At 44.2% G+C, this 15,756-nt stretch overlaps 1 protein-coding gene across 1 annotated transcript in view; it reads left to right on the top strand.

Moving 5' to 3' along the window:
* Positions 1-15,756, top strand: part of LOC142775719 (protein APCDD1-like) — a 376,459-nt gene that overhangs the window by 85,539 nt on the left and 275,164 nt on the right. Inside the window, exon 2 of the mRNA XM_075877527.1 lies at positions 8,891-9,029. Coding sequence (XP_075733642.1) covers positions 8,891-9,029 — 139 coding nt within the window. The remainder of the gene's footprint in view (positions 1-8,890; positions 9,030-15,756) is intronic.

Below are 15,756 nucleotides of genomic sequence, written 5' to 3'. Positions count from 1 at the left end.
CATTAATGATCGCGACTGATGCGATAAACGTGATCAGAGTGCTTTATTTATGAGACTCGGTGTACTCCTTTTTTGGATTCAGGAACGAATACGAAGGCGCCTTTACAATTTTGGGGCCGAATTCACATGATCCTTAAGTTTTGATTTGTTATGCTGGTCAGCCGATTGACTTCGTTAATTACATGTCCAATCTAGTAACATATGCTTATAGGCTAGTTGGCGCATCGTTTAGAAAAAAAACGCATTGCGAAAAGAACACAGAATACGATATTTCAATGCGCGTTTTTTTATTTTCACTTTCGTTTCACTCGGTTCTCACCCGCAAAGCCTGCAGGTCATTAATGCTTAGCGCAAACTGCGCCTCATTGCTGGAAAAGGTTCGCTGTAATTGTAAAATATTCTGTTAACCTTACCCGCCAGACGTGAGCACTCGAGAGTATAACAGAGCTTGCACGAAGAACAGCGATAAGGCTGGAATATTCGATGACACATGTATAAATGCCGCCACGCTTCTCCTGTGTTTTTGCGCCTTTCATCTGTTTTGAAATATGTGCCTAGCGTCAGGAATTCAATGTAACTAAAAGGTTTTGCTTGCCAAAATCACAACATGATCATGATACACGCCGTATAGTAAGGTGGTCCGGATTAAAATTAGGCTGTTGTTGTTTGATCTGCGCTTAAATCTAAGTACACAGACGTTAATACGTTTCGGCTTCATGTAGGCCGCCGTGGCCAGGAATCAAACCCGTGTCCTCGAGTTCAGCAGCGCCACACTTTACTTTGTTAAGTTAATGCGAGGTGTAGTGTCAGGAATGGTGGCAATTTTCTTCTACAAACATTATTATACGTGCTGTTTGTGAACATGGGCCCTGGATCCCAATATACAAAGCATTTCTTGCTGACCTTACGTGCTTAACAACACAATTGGCCGAAGTTTCTGTGAGATGGTTTGAGAATTAACTGGGGGTCACGATCACCGTATACAGTTCCTGAAGCTCAACTTAGCCTGCAAATAGGAATAAAATGTTAAGCTAGACTAATAAAGTATTTGTTATTATTTTTGTAGACACTGGGGGGTAACCTTGTGAAAGGCAAAGCAAAATTTAGCATTTCTTGATTTAGTAAATATAAAAATTGAATTTTCTGTTGCCTCAATCGTCGTGGTGCAGTATACTTCTCAAAACTTGCTTAGTTCGCTCCAAGACTCTTTTAAAGTACGAAGCAGTGAATCTTTTCGGATAAGAAAATTGACTATACGCCCGAGAGACGCCGTCACGGCCCAAGACGTAATGGCTCACTGGCCCGGGAGCTTGTTCGTTTTTGCGGGTTTTCCTGCCCGTTCAAGTATCCTCTCTCAAAGCGATTTTTTGTGCTTTGTAAAAAATTACTAATCACAATATAAGTCCTTATTTTCGCTTTTGTGATCGGTGATATTCCGCATATAATTAGGGAATGATGTTTGCTTTACAAGACCAGATAGGTTTTTACAACAATATACACAATTTAAACGAGTATAGAGGGACATACTATACTAGAAAACTTTGACAATGCAATTAAGAAGTGCCATAAGAGCAATAAAACGCTGGTAGGAGAACATCCTCAGAAGCAGTGAGACACGGTGTCATTGCTGAACATTGTGAAATATTTAAAGCAGTTTCCTTCGAGGTGTCTCTCAAGAGTTACGGACAAGCGTAGCGGTTTTGTGGCTAGGTTCAATCTTTGCAGCCATCGTGAGCAAGCAATACCGATCGATGTCCTTGGCTATATATGAAATCAGAGGAGCCACCGGTGCCGTGCACGCGTTCCATGCCGCCTAATAACTGGCCCGAATTGCGGCAGCCGTGTGCAAATCTGCGGCAGCGGCGTGGACGGGCATCGACGCGACGAACTCTGCCCGCATCGACTTCTTTCGCGCAAGCGCCCCTCCTGCAGGCTGCCCACTCGCGTGCAACCTTCCCGTGGCCCCTTTTCACAATGGCTGCACTCCAATTTGCAGCATAAGCCGATGTTAATTATCGGCCTAATGAGGCTTAAAATAGATTTTCCAACGTGTCGAAGGAGGCAAGACAAAGGGGGCTGCCGAGGCCAGTGGCTCCTGTGCGGCCAGCAGAATGGCGGAAGGAGGGAATCGATTCAGTGACGGTGCACTGCCGCAGCTCAGAAGAATTCATGATGTGCAAGAAGCCTTCCGCGCTGCTCGTTTTCTTTTCCCTGTGCTGTATTCTTAATGAACGGCTTCTCCTTCGAAGCCAGAATCTGATCGACGGTAATCACGAGCTGCTGTACGCCCTGTGCGCCGTTTGTTATACGAGGCAGGTGCAGGCACCGCTGCAGCCCGGCCTGACCAGTGTTTGCCCAGGCACCTGGAATGCGGGAGAAAGTCGCTCACGAGTATCTAGGGGGCGTCGCGTATGTTTTGACTTGGGCGTAACCATACGGTCTGGAAGCACTCGCCGAGATGCACCTCATTGGCTGTGATCCAAGAGGCTAGCTATTGTGCGCAGTTCCTCCTATCCACTTCACTTCCTCGGAGTGCGAGAGGAAGACACCCGCTCCTCTTGAAAAAAAGGGGTCAGCATGAGTAACCTGCCGGTGAGGATTGTATAGCGTACTTTCAGCCAGTATCACAATCAGTTGAACGTTTACAGAGCGAAACGATATGACATTAAGTGGGTCCTCCTCTAAAATTTCAACAATCAAAACTGTTTTTACGTACGAAAGCAACAGTTCTGTCATTAACGACGTTGTAGCTGAAGCATCCGAAGTGATTGCTATTAACCTGTTTTTTTATGAACTCTAAACGAAATTTACGTAAATGGCGTTTAGCCCTCCTTTCCCATCGTAATGCGACATCCGTGGTTATATGGCCAGTAGTAGGATCGGACCATTTCTGAGCCATCGAGAGAGGTTGAAATAAGGCAGGCCTGTACTGTAACGCTATTAGCAGTAGCAACCAAATGTTTTAATATGGCTAATGATGATCATATCAATGAAAAGGCAGTGCCGCCAATAATATGGATTGCTTGAAGGGGAAGTGTTTGTCGAGTGCCCAAAAATATACGCAAGCTTACGTTGCTGTGGTACCAAAGACCATAATGACGGCGCCAATCGCCATCGTTGGGTATTTTCAGTGTCTGATTTGAGCCCTTCGCCATCGTTTGCTCACACTCTTCCTTATCAGAACTCCTTTTCTTCATGACAATTTAGTTATCAAGACTCATTTTCTCTCAGCCGTCAAGACTTTGCCACTTCTGTTATGAACAGTGCGTGCTTCGCGGGCAGCTGCAGTCAGTCGGCTCGCTCACACACAAGCAGGTAATTAATATGGCAGTAACCCACACGGTGGTGGGAATCCCGCTACTCGCAATTGTCCTGTACAATAATCCCCCCATGACCAGTAAGTCCGCTCTATCCATCGCTTTATTCGGTTTAGTAATCACCGATGAGAAACGGTGTCGTTCAAAACTTTTCGACAATGGCAACGGTTGCGACTGCTTTGCTGTGCCGTTTCATACCGCCAACACACCTTACAAGCACATAACATCCTGTGAACTTTTTCTTGTGGTAGGTGATCTTCAGGTTGGCATATTGAGTTTTTGCCGGCCATAAATACGCTACAACTACGTAGCGTGAAATCCCGGATTACTTTTGACCACCCTGGTTTCCTAAAGTTGTTCGTAAATCTATAAAGTACATTGGCAGTAATGTGGCCAACGTGGCCGGGAACCAAATCTGCCTCCTATAGATTGGCAGCAAAACACCTTACAGTTGTACTGCTAATCTCGCAGCAAAATAAAGAGAGAAAATTTGAAAATAAAACTGGGGCCTAATTCCCAAACCTCTTCCTTCCTGAATGCTGCTTTCTGTTGGGCAATAATATGCTCAACATTAGAAGTGGCTGGAATTCACGTTTATGAATATTCCAGTTCTTCCTGGAATACACTGATGACACAGTAAACAAAAGAAGAATGTACAACATGTGCGCCACAGTTGGTGTGCTAAAGCCGAAACTTCTGTACATACGTGTCACGTGCGATGCCTATGCAATGGACGCGACAGCGATCGCTGCTTCGCTAAGCAGATATCCTTAGCGTATGATAAAGTACGAAGCCGTTAACCTTTGTCATTCATGATCACTGCAGCGAATTCGTAAAATCGACCAATATACTCGTCATTTACATCGTGGTGTTCTTTGAACGTACATGTTTTGGCGCTACAAGTGGCATAATAGAGACAAACAGTCGATTGTCTGGCTGCTAAACCTCTACATGCCACTTCGCATTTTCGGTTTATTGGGTTTGGCGAATCCCTTGGCCAACATTCTTGTGAAATTATGCCCGTAAAGCCATGTTATGAAAACTTCTTACATAGAGATGTAATAAACAAGAATGCGTAAGAGTATCCACGCAGACGAGCTCTTTGTTATATTAAAGATTGCATAAATAAACGTGAAATATTTACGATTCGAATCATATAAAAAGAATTGCCTCTTGAATATATTTGATTATCACACGTCTTGTGAACACAAATAATTAGGTAATGCCACATAGAACAGATATAAAATGAAAGAACCATAAACAAAACGCCCAAATAACTGCATACTTGAATAGAATGGCTGTTTCTATTGTTTTTTTTTTCTGCAGGTAAATTTTCAGCAGCAAACTAAATAGCTGCCGTGCGCATGCAAAATGCAATTGAGAACAGTGCTATAGTGAACAGTGCTATTATGACTGATGAAATAAGTAGGTAGTAATCGAAAAAATCAAAGTGGGAGAAAGCGATAGAGAGAATGAATACAGGAAAGCCGGGAAGGTTAACTAGACTATGTCCTGTTCACTACTCGACTCGTGGAGAGATGTGAATAAGAAAATAAAAAGAGAGAGAGAAAGACGCCTTTCACAGCACACGCACAGTGCAGCGTATCGAATTTCGGGAAGGTTCGTGAGGCTTTCCTGGATGATGTGCTGTGAGGCCAGGCTTCCAAGGTCTTTCATTCAGTGAAAGACCTGTCGTCGAGTTGAAAAATGTTGTCTTTAACGGGGCGATACCTACAAAAAACAAAGAACCTCTCCAAATTATTGTTATACTGCCCCACATGATTCGGCTGCGTGAAAATTTTCACATATATTTCTATATACTACGGGCGCGAAAGATGGTGGAGGCCCGCAGCTACCTGGAATAAGGAGGCCGCCCACATTGGGCGCATAGTGCGCTTTCTCAAATAAAAGTTTATTCTTTCTCTGTATGCGCCAAGATTTAAGCACGATCTCAGCCTTATTATCTGAAAAGAAAGAGAGAGAAGGCGCGACGTGAGTCGTCAATACTTTTTGATAAAGTTCTCTCCACTGTCAAGGTAAATCAACCGATACGAGGCCTGGTGTGCATTTATGACCAGCGTATAGCACTGACAATATTGCAAACATTATAATTTCAGCGTGGGTGCTCTCTAATAAGAATGGAGAACAACGGACATGACATATGCGAGACACAATTGATTGACTGGGTATTTACGCAACGTGAATACTACACCCAATTTACCTTCTATGTAGCCAACGTCGCACTATTGTAGTATTCATTTGCACCGCCCATAGCGTTTATGTCTTCAATAGAGAATATGCCTCGGCCATTGAGAAACGTGATAGATTAGAAGAAAAGAGAAGAAAAAGAAGTGCTGTGCGGAAAAGCAAGCTCCACTTTTCGGACGCCTCACTTAATGAACAGTGCAATGAAAGGACGGGGCGAATGATGCCGACCAAAAGCACAGTGGCGTTAGGGGACTTTCTTTTTTTTTAACCCTTCCTATTCGCAGTCATGGGCCGCGCATTTCACTTAGCCCGCTGTCCAAATTTACCCGTTCCGATAAGGCGCACGGCGCGGGCTTCGCGCTTATCGAAGCGCAGGCCGCAAATTGATTAACTGTCGAGGTCGATTGGCGACCGCTAATAAGCGAAACCGTCGTGCATGACCCCTTATTGAGCGGGCCGCCCTTTATCCCTCTCCTCCCCTCTGCGCGAAAACTTTTGCGCCTGCTTTTGGCTCTTCGCTGCACAGCCCTGCCCTGGCTGTCGGCGGAAGAGCATCGCGGCTGGCCGGTTGGCGGGCTCGAGTTTTCGCCCCCTCTTCCTTTCGTTTTGGCCGTTCGGGAGGGCGCCGCTCGTTTCCCACCCGGCGGGAGAAAGTGGAGCGACGGGCGAGCCGATTAAGCTGAAAGTTTCGGGACGCTTCGCGCACCCGGGTCGGAGAGGGGGGTTCGTTCAGGTACAATTTTTCAGCGGGAGCTTCAAAGCAGCACTCACGTGCCCAGGCAGCCCCAGCCTTTTGTGGAGCCGCTTTCCGGGCCTTGCATATTTGACGAGGCACTTCCTCAGAAAGGGTAAGGTGGCGGCGGTGCTGGGGGACCAACCCGGGGAGAACATTGACACAGAGTGCCCGCATTTCTAAAGCTGCTAAATGACGTCTGCCTAAATCTATCTGTATCTTCTTTCTTCATTCCTCGCTGAAAGTAAGAGCACTTTTCTGCTCTGTTTGCCGTATTATACCAGAATAATATACGCTGCTGCATTTTAGTTGTCACCACATAACGTCTTTCTCCTTTTTTTAGGGTTTTAAACGCCCTACTGTAAATATGAGGGTTGCGAAGGTATTTCTGTTTCTAAACGCTGTCATTTTATTCTAAATACCAGATGGAAGTGCATGCACAACAAACCAATTCGTGTGTGTCTCTCCTTTTTTTCAAGTGCTTTTTTTTTGCACCAGCTATATGATTCTTTCTTGCGCTTTCTGTTACACGTCCTAATGTGCGTGTATACGAACGATGCCAGTGTGAGTGAGTCACCAGAGTCCGTTTTGTTACTTTTTCTCATTCATTTTTTTTCTTGTGGGCTCTAAAGGAACGTCACTGTCAAGCCCACTTTCGCGTCGTAAAATACATTTCCCAAATTGATTACGGGTCATTTTTCAACATGGAGAAGTTTTCGCAATCCAAATATGGAATAATTTTTTTCCCGTGCTCCTCACAAATCAATTTTAGCCATTTTGCTTGTCTGTAGAGTGGCGGCTTCCTAGGGTACTGGCGCGCTGTGTTGTTAATTTTAGCTGTTGTCTTTACTACCCAGTATTAGGTTTAAATACAATATTGCATCAAGCTCGTGGCGGTGTTCCCTCTGGGAAAACTTGTGACACCAGTAGATAAAATTACACTGTGAATTGGTCGACTCAAAACGAACCACATTGGCATCTCTAAGAAGCGTAAATATTCGCGTAGAATAGGGCGTCCAATGAGATTTGTATTGACAAATCTGGGTCGTGATTTTGTACAGCGTATAGCGTTTTATGATCTTCCTTCTCACGCCTTTCACGCTTCGTCAGCTGCGAAAGCGAAGTTGGGCCTACGTTTTTTCAAAGAAAAAAGTTGATCGTGAGAGGTTGTTTATAAGGGTAACATTTAATCGAGGAAAAGTCATCGCTATAAAATCTCGGCTCCAGCCTTTTAACGGCGACAGAGGCCTATGTGCACTAACCGGGGTGAAATGAACGTGATCGTCGCTGTTACTATAGAAACAATGTGTACACCCATATCTGGGAAATGAGAACTGTCGCTTTACTGACTGTGCTCATATACTTACGGGAAGACCTAGCGAAAACGAGGTTTCGTGGATTCACGTGCGGTGGTTTACACCGACAGCTGCGTGGTTGTTGGAAGAAACAGAAAATTTCGAGTGCTGTAGAGCGCATGTGGCACGGCTGCCCCATACACAGGCTGTCGGGAATATTGCAGTCGTGAAACGTTGTTTGTCGCGCTCGGTGACATGATCCGTGCGAACTCTCCCACGCGGTATCTCACTGGTGAGAAATCGAAGCTGCGATACGGAATGACAATTGCGCACATGGCTCTAGCACATTTGAAAGCGATTTCCATTTCGTGGCACGTATAAATGCTGAAGCGCTCTTTGTGATCGAAAATTCAATCACGTGAGTCTTCTACAGGGCTTAGTAACAGAGCACGACCAACATAAAGAGAACGGTGCCTTGAAATCAGATTTGCAAAGTTCTGCTCTTCGGTGACACAGGGGAGTTTTTTGGTCATAGCCCCTTGCTTTTTGGTTTTTTACGGTTGATTTTTCTGCTTCTATTTGCTCCCAGATGTAACTAAAGTTTCATACAAATAGCAAATCAACTATTTTTGTTAGCAGACTACCTAAGAAAAACATCAGCGAAAGCAACAAGTCAACAATGATAATCATAATCAAACAAGGTACAAACTGATCGAATTGAACAACAGTCCCGCTTATCTGTATTGCTGCTTTGAACAGAAGCGAGTTTCTCTTTTTCGGGCTATTGCAACTCCAGACTGCCGAGCACACGACTGCCGAGCCCACATCATTGCATGATCCGCTTCGAAATGTGATTGTAGAATCCCTGAAACACCACCGTGCTTCCGTAAAGCGAATATTTTTAGGTACTATATCAACTATATCTCATTTACATAGACGCTCAAGTTAATAGGTAGTGGGTAGACGCCTCATCTCACAACAAATACAACAACAGGTTGTTGCTTGGATATATACTGAATCGATAGGTTTCTTATAGTGCACTGAGTGCGTGGCTGAAAGTTCATTCTTCGACTTTGAAACCCACTGAAACTGGTAGTGAGTACATATTTTTTTAAAATGGTGGTACTTTTTTACGCATGCGAATATGATTTTACGTATAAGTACATAGCAAGTATTTGAGGCATGTAGACAGCTGCCCCGGCTTCATGCGGTGCAGAAGAGAAGAGTCACGGTTGTAAGCGGCCATCTTGTTCTGTGGACGAGTTCTGTTGCACGTGCGCGGAACCAGCTGCCGGGGCTTCATTTTGACGCCGTATGTTTGCATGTGGCTGACGCAGGATACCCGGGCCGCGCTATCGCCAAGGGCGAGGACGGCAGCGCCCGCTGCTTGCGCTGGGCCAGGGACTTCGCTCGCAACTGGCACGCCGAAACATCGCCCTCTGAACCCGACCTGAGCGGCACCTGGGTCTCTCAACGGTACGCGACTGTGCCTATTTACTGTCACGAGTCGTAGTAGCACTGTAGCACACGCAGTCTCGTAGCCACATTTAGCAGCTTAGTTAGTTCCACAAGCTTTCTTCACAGCGCTGTTTTTCCTGAAATGGTGTGCGCCGGCTTTGATTGAAGCTGCTTGAGTATGCTGAACCGCTCGACAGTGCTCGACAGTAGTTGGTGAACAGCTGCACAACATGCCTATAAAATGTTTGCTTCAACAATTGCACTGGTAATACTGAGCCTGATACCTTTTGCATAGAAGGTTCTGGCACGGATGAACTGTCGTCACATTCGCACAGCCTGACCACGACCCAGGCAGTGGTGGGCGTGTGCTTGGGAGATATCTCCTCGAACAGCGAGCCCGAGGAGAACGGGCCTTGAGATAACAAGCGTTTGTGACGACGAATTCACAGCCGCCAATCCTACTTTAACCATTCCTAAACTTTGCGGACAAGGCGGAATATCCTTTCGATGGTTTTCGCCATCGTAGACATAGCGTATTTCAGATCGTTCAGGGCTTGTTAAGTGCGTCATAGTCTTTGGCTGAAGCTGCCAAAGACCTTGTGCTGCGACACTATCCCCAGGTAAGAATGGTTCCTCTATCTTGTCTCACAAAGCGACACTTGCGATCATCTCGTTCTTCACGGGCGGACGAGATTTTGTACGAGTACTGGCCGTACAGGAGTCATGATAAAGAATGAGCGAATCCAAAAAACAAGTTCTTGTAGTGCACAACTCTATAGAGCGACATTTCACTGCGGAACTGCGACGCTCGTAACAGCTATAACTCAGAGTAAAGCGAGCCAGCATCCGCATCACCTACTTCCTTTTTACTATATCATGAGTACTGTTCTCATCAAATAAAGCTAGTAATTACATTTGCTTCAATGTTTAAAAATATTCATGTCAATTTAGAGAGCGAAAAAGAAAATATGACATTTAATGACATTTACTTAGAATATTTTATTGGTTTACAGAGTGCCTCTTGTACCTCCTTGTAAATCGCATAGTACAGTTGACCCCTGAAAACTATATGTCGACAGGATGACAAAACAACAAAAAAACAGGTACGGCCTGAGCACACTCCCTGCAGAGCGCAGGGAGAGTACTCAATGTTTTGCTTCGTTTCGGAGGTTTAACAGAAACCCGAAACGTGATTGGCTTTGATTTCGACGCTATACATTCCCTCAGCAAAAGCAATTTCGGCCCAGGATCATAAAACGACTTTCTTCAACTACTGTTTTTTTCTCGAGCTTCACATGTGGTATGATTGCCACTCCATCCGCGCTGAAACCAAATTCGGCCCGTCGGGAGCGATGTGTAATGAGAAAGGAAAAAAAATGAAGTGTAAAATGTCATACCGACCAAGTTTTCTTAAAGTGAGATTGCTTACAATTATTAATAGATTGTATGCTCAGTTCCGTTTCTATTCATTACTTACGTCGAATGATGTGTACAACGTGTGAAGTGTGAACGATGTCTGAAGTGTATTTTAGTACTCCATACTTCATTGGCCTTTTGGCTAACAGTATAAATAAATAAATAAATAAATAAATAAATAAATAAATAAATAAATAAATAAATAAAATTCTCGAGAAGTTGTTAGTGGCCGTACAAAGGTGTGTTCATGGACGACTGCATAAGCAGCACACCCTCTCCCATGTCGCGCACACGGAGCATCATAAGTTATTCAGTCTATGAGAACACGTCTCTTACGTTAGCGGACATGACCGGGCAAAAGGAAGCGATTTCCCTAAACATTTCAAGATTTAACTGACAAACCATCGCTGAAAAGATTTCAAGGCTCACGATGAAGTAAAATAAACAAATAAATAACGACATCACCGCAACAGCTTGCCGACTTAGTGCATGGCATAAACTCTGTACTGGTTATCCACTATTACAAGCTGGAATTAGTACGCTAGTTGTCTGATGCGATCCATAGAACCCAAGAATTGACCTACGACGGCTAGTATCTACGGGTATACAAGCTTGCAAGAACCTTGCACTTGGTTCCTGCTGCAAGTGAAGTCCACTTCGTGGCGGTATACCATATAACTGCCGACATCGGCCTCGCCCGCCGACCTCAGAGGCTTGCATTCTGCATTCTTCGTCCAAATGCCGTTCGTTGTATTTTATGTTGCTCAATTATTTGCGAACGTTATATGCTTCTTTCCCTTATTCTTTTCAATGCGTCGCTACGCTCATGTTTAACAGCCCCTGGTGACTTCCGTGAGAAAGCAGCAATAAATCAGAGCAAAAACAAATGGTTGAGGAAAAGAGGCAAGCTATGCGACTATATATATATATATATACTCAGACACAGTTGGATGGTCCATTTGCGCTGCGGAACTTTGCTAGAGAGGACAAAGAGCTCCGCAAAACAAAAGACATGCGAGTCGCCAAGAAGGAAAAAGTAGGAAAGAAAGGTTACTGCCGCGTTCTGACATTATTGGAAACAAACTTAGTTTCTTGCTTACTCCTCGCTGGCCCGAAAGCTAATTAAATCTGCACTGCGGGCACAGTCTCATCGGTTAAGATGTTCTGGTAGTTTATCGTGGTTCCTCCTTTGACGGTGTACTCGTTTGTATTTCGCGGGCACGCACGCATAGACGCTGTTAGAGGTCTGCGTAGATATGCGAGAGTGCGAGTCACGTGACTGTTGCTGTGCTCAGCTCTTAAATCATTACAATACAGCACCACAGCTTCGTAGCCTTTGTGTCATAGCTATACATTAAGCTGTACAGCATTGTTGCCGCATTTAACGTATATTTTTTCATCGTATTGTCATAGCCGAATGCGTATGTTTCTTTTTCCTTCCCGGCTCAGAATATGCAGCTCTTTAACAGTTTTCAGGTTTCAAACAGTCGGTTCAGTACATCAGCGTTATAATGGACATATACCACAGAAAACGTTTTTAAAAGGGGATGAGAACGAACGACACGCGTACAAAATAAAGCAGAAAAGCACCGAAGATGAGAGCACAGATTCCACGTAGCGTTTCTTTTTGTTTTTAGGGGAGAAGCTCTTGTTAGTCTAACCTTGTCTTGCGTCAAGCGTAACCGAAAGTAGTGGACAAACAGGCGAACGCATGGATGGATGAACGGGTTGACAAAAGAACGGACGGACATACGGACGGATGGATGGGCGGATGGACGAACGGATGAACAGACAGATAGATGGACGAACGCTTCACCCCACTCGCCATCATTCACTCCGTTGATATGCTGGGATTTTTTTTTCTCAGCAAAGAACTATACAAACGAAAACAAGATCGGTTTTTTGGAGAAACTGGACTGGTCAGCCTGGTGACACGCCCAGCATGTGAGTGTGATGATAGATGAAATGACGCACAAAAGTGGGTGCCATACTCAACGAACACGTAGCACAACTTACTAGAGTGCACGTAACAGACGGAGCACGGATACTTTGACGTTGCATCGTTTTCCAAACAAAGATTAAAGTGAGTTTGTGCTGGTCGTCACCGCTTTTCTTTTGACTGCTTGAGATATAAAAACTATGAGCAGACATGCTACTCTTCCACGTTCTCTGTAGTTGAGTAATTACAGACGCGCGTCCCAAGTTAAGAGATCAACATTGCTAGAAGCAGGTATAGACAAGACAGAACTCACTAAACAAAAGCAGTCTCTCACCTCCACTATTTCGCTATGCCACTATCCGCAACTCGGATTCAGGCTCAGTAAAGATATATATATATATATATATATATATATATATATATATATATATATATATATATATATATATATATATATATATATATATTTACTAATTTATTTATTTATTTATTTATTTATTTACTGAGCCTGAATCCGAGTTGCGGAAAGTGGCATATGTGTAAAAAATAATGCACAAGAAAAGGAAAAGAAATAAGCTTATTTGAAGTCTCTAGATGGGGCTCATTGTACAGCAACCTCGCCCACGGTTAGTAACCATTGGGTTCAGACTGCATCAATCACTTTTTTTTCTAAGCTGTCTGTTATTGATCTTTCAAATCTTACAGTGGAGGGCTGGAAGACGTCCGAGTAACGTGTGTACGCTGCGCCATCTCATGCACTCTCACCTCTGCAGTCACGGTAACGGGTGAATGGGTCTAAAGCTGCTGGACCACTTTGCTTCGGTGAATGGTTTTGTACTAGTAGTAACTTCCTGTGGCTTTCTAGTGGCAGTGATACTTCATTTAGGCGATCCTCTTTAGAAATTAGTTAAAGAATGTCTACGCCAACTAGCGTCCGCAAGCTAAACGACTTTGAATATGTGATATCCTCTATAAGTTCCTGATAAGGTTTCGGAGACCGCTAACAGAATTCAGTGCGCAATGTAACTGCTTTATTAGCTCAAGCATAAACGTATTGCGTGGGACTTTTCTTTTTCTATTAAGCGAATGTCCGTCGCAGTGGTGTATAGCTTACGGTGCTCGCCTGCCGACACGAAGGTCGCGGGTTCGATCCCGGCTGCGGCAGTCGCATTTAAATGAAGGCAAAAGTGTAGAAGCCCGTTTACTGTGTGGTGTCAGGGCGCGTTAAAAGAGTACTTCACCACGGCTTGCCTCACAGTCGTATCATGGTTTTGGCGCGTTAAATCCTAGAGAGAGTAAGAGAGAGAGAGAGAGAAGTAAACGTTTATTTTGAAACAGTGCCCCGAGCAAAGCCCGGTGTCACCCTGAGGTGGGACGGCTCCTTAGTCCAGGAACGCTTTGGCTTCTACTGCCCTCTTGGCCCTGGCGACGACTTGTTGTTGGTCTTCAAGGTCCTCGAGGGCGAGCTTCGCCTCCCACGAAATCCTAGATAATAATATTCCTGGGTAAATATGTATGTGGCACAGGAGGGCATATACACTTAAAGTGTCAAGCCCTTTGCATGTCGATATATCAGTCGCTTATCAAACGATCAACCAACCCAAGTATCCGGGCTAGTTACGTCGGCCATTAGTCGACATCTCTAAGAATACTGTCCCGCATAAGTCTCATTTCTTGGCACAGTGACCTCACGATGGTTGGGAAACATTTAGTTCGGGCATTGGAGGATACCTCACAGGGACTTCAGTGGACTTTGAAGACTACAATAGCTCATGGGGACTTCAGTGCCCGTATTCACAAAAACGCCTTTCGCTAAAAATGTTCGTAAGAGAATACTTTAACGAACCCCGATTCGGCACATATCATGTGCGCAGTCGGCTGCTTTGCGGGAAAACGCACCTAATGAACAGCAGTAATCCGAATTTGCGGCCTCAGATGTTAAAAGCAAGGTACAATTTTTTATCCCGTTTTTCCAATTATGAACATTCAGTTGATGTTAGCAGTGCGGCCTTATGCTTATAGTGAAGGAGGACCACTATGGCTCATATGAAATGTCCAGAAAACATATTCACATAAGTTCTATTGCATTCGTGTGTTTTTTTTCTATGGTTGGCTCATTGACAGTACAAAAAAAAAAGAACGACAGTTTAGGCGCACAGCTACTTCAATATCTGCGCACATTTCTATAAGCTATATAATTGGTATTTTCGCGCCTGCTCAAGTTTCCAGAGTGGTTTATGCAAAGGACGCGCGTAGTGTTCGCAAGTTGAATTTCGTGATGCTTGAATAGAGATAAAGGAAGTGAAGGCACAATTGAACGCTTTTATCGAGAAGACCCGAAGGCATTCATTTTTGTTCAGGACTATGGAATGGAAAAACGCTTATTGAAGGAAACAAGAAAAAGAGATAAAGAGGGTTAGAAGCTATGCTAGCTGCCATTTACCTGTAATCATTCCCCGCATATATGTTTCTTTAGGCACACCACAAAGTGACTGAGACAATTGCCGCAAATGGCCAGGGGCTACTAGGCCTGATATTTGCACCGCCAGAAAGAATAGTATTGACTGGCGTAGCGAAATCCTCAATGCAGAGTCAGGCTTAAACAACAAATATACGAGCAGATTCACTCCTTACGCACACATCTCTCAACCAGCAAACTACAAAGAAGAACGCTGTTATTCGGCGGATTTACGTAGACCTCTTATATGCTAGCCAAATTAGCCCTTGTAAGAACATTTTGCCGGCAATATTCTAGACGGGAAACCTGATGAGCTTGTCTCGTTTATTTACATGTAGCCTTCATTTGATTAAAAGACTCCTTTCTTTAAGAGCGTTGAATAGCGTGTAGTTTCCGAGAACACATGCTTGCATATATAAAAGAAGGTGCATTAGAATTATTAGGTTAGTCAGATTCAGGGGTCCGTCCACGGACTTTCACAAGTACTCTTGGAGCAAGCCATTCCGGACAAATGGCGCACTGAAATGCATGACTCAGCAGTAACAGGATTATAGAGCCAGCACGGAGCGTAGTGAGGCAGTAGAAAAATAGAAAAAAAAGAAAGCGCTGTAACTTTAAAATTGGCTCCCGTTGCGAACGTTCCTTTTTTCTTTTTTTTTTCTTCAGTGAGAGCAAAAGATACAACGAGCAGAGATCGCTATAAGTGGCATTTAATATTAGCACTTAGGGGTTCACGTATAAGGAAGCGGGAGAAACCATTTACAGCTATACACAGCTTCATAAAGGCGCCGTTGTTTCTTTTCACTGTCGTGTCACAGTTATTAGACGCAAACGTGAAAGTTATGAGTATGTATTCCTCTATACGCTCATTGATCAATTGGTTCCGAGAAATTGTTCTTGTGTGTAATGATAGAGAAAAGAGAAGCGTGATG

Source organism: Rhipicephalus microplus, chromosome X (genome assembly GCF_043290135.1).
Source record: "Rhipicephalus microplus isolate Deutch F79 chromosome X, USDA_Rmic, whole genome shotgun sequence".
Lineage (NCBI taxonomy): Eukaryota > Metazoa > Arthropoda > Arachnida > Ixodida > Ixodidae > Rhipicephalus > Rhipicephalus microplus.
This window is presented reverse-complemented; position numbering and strand designations above follow the sequence as displayed.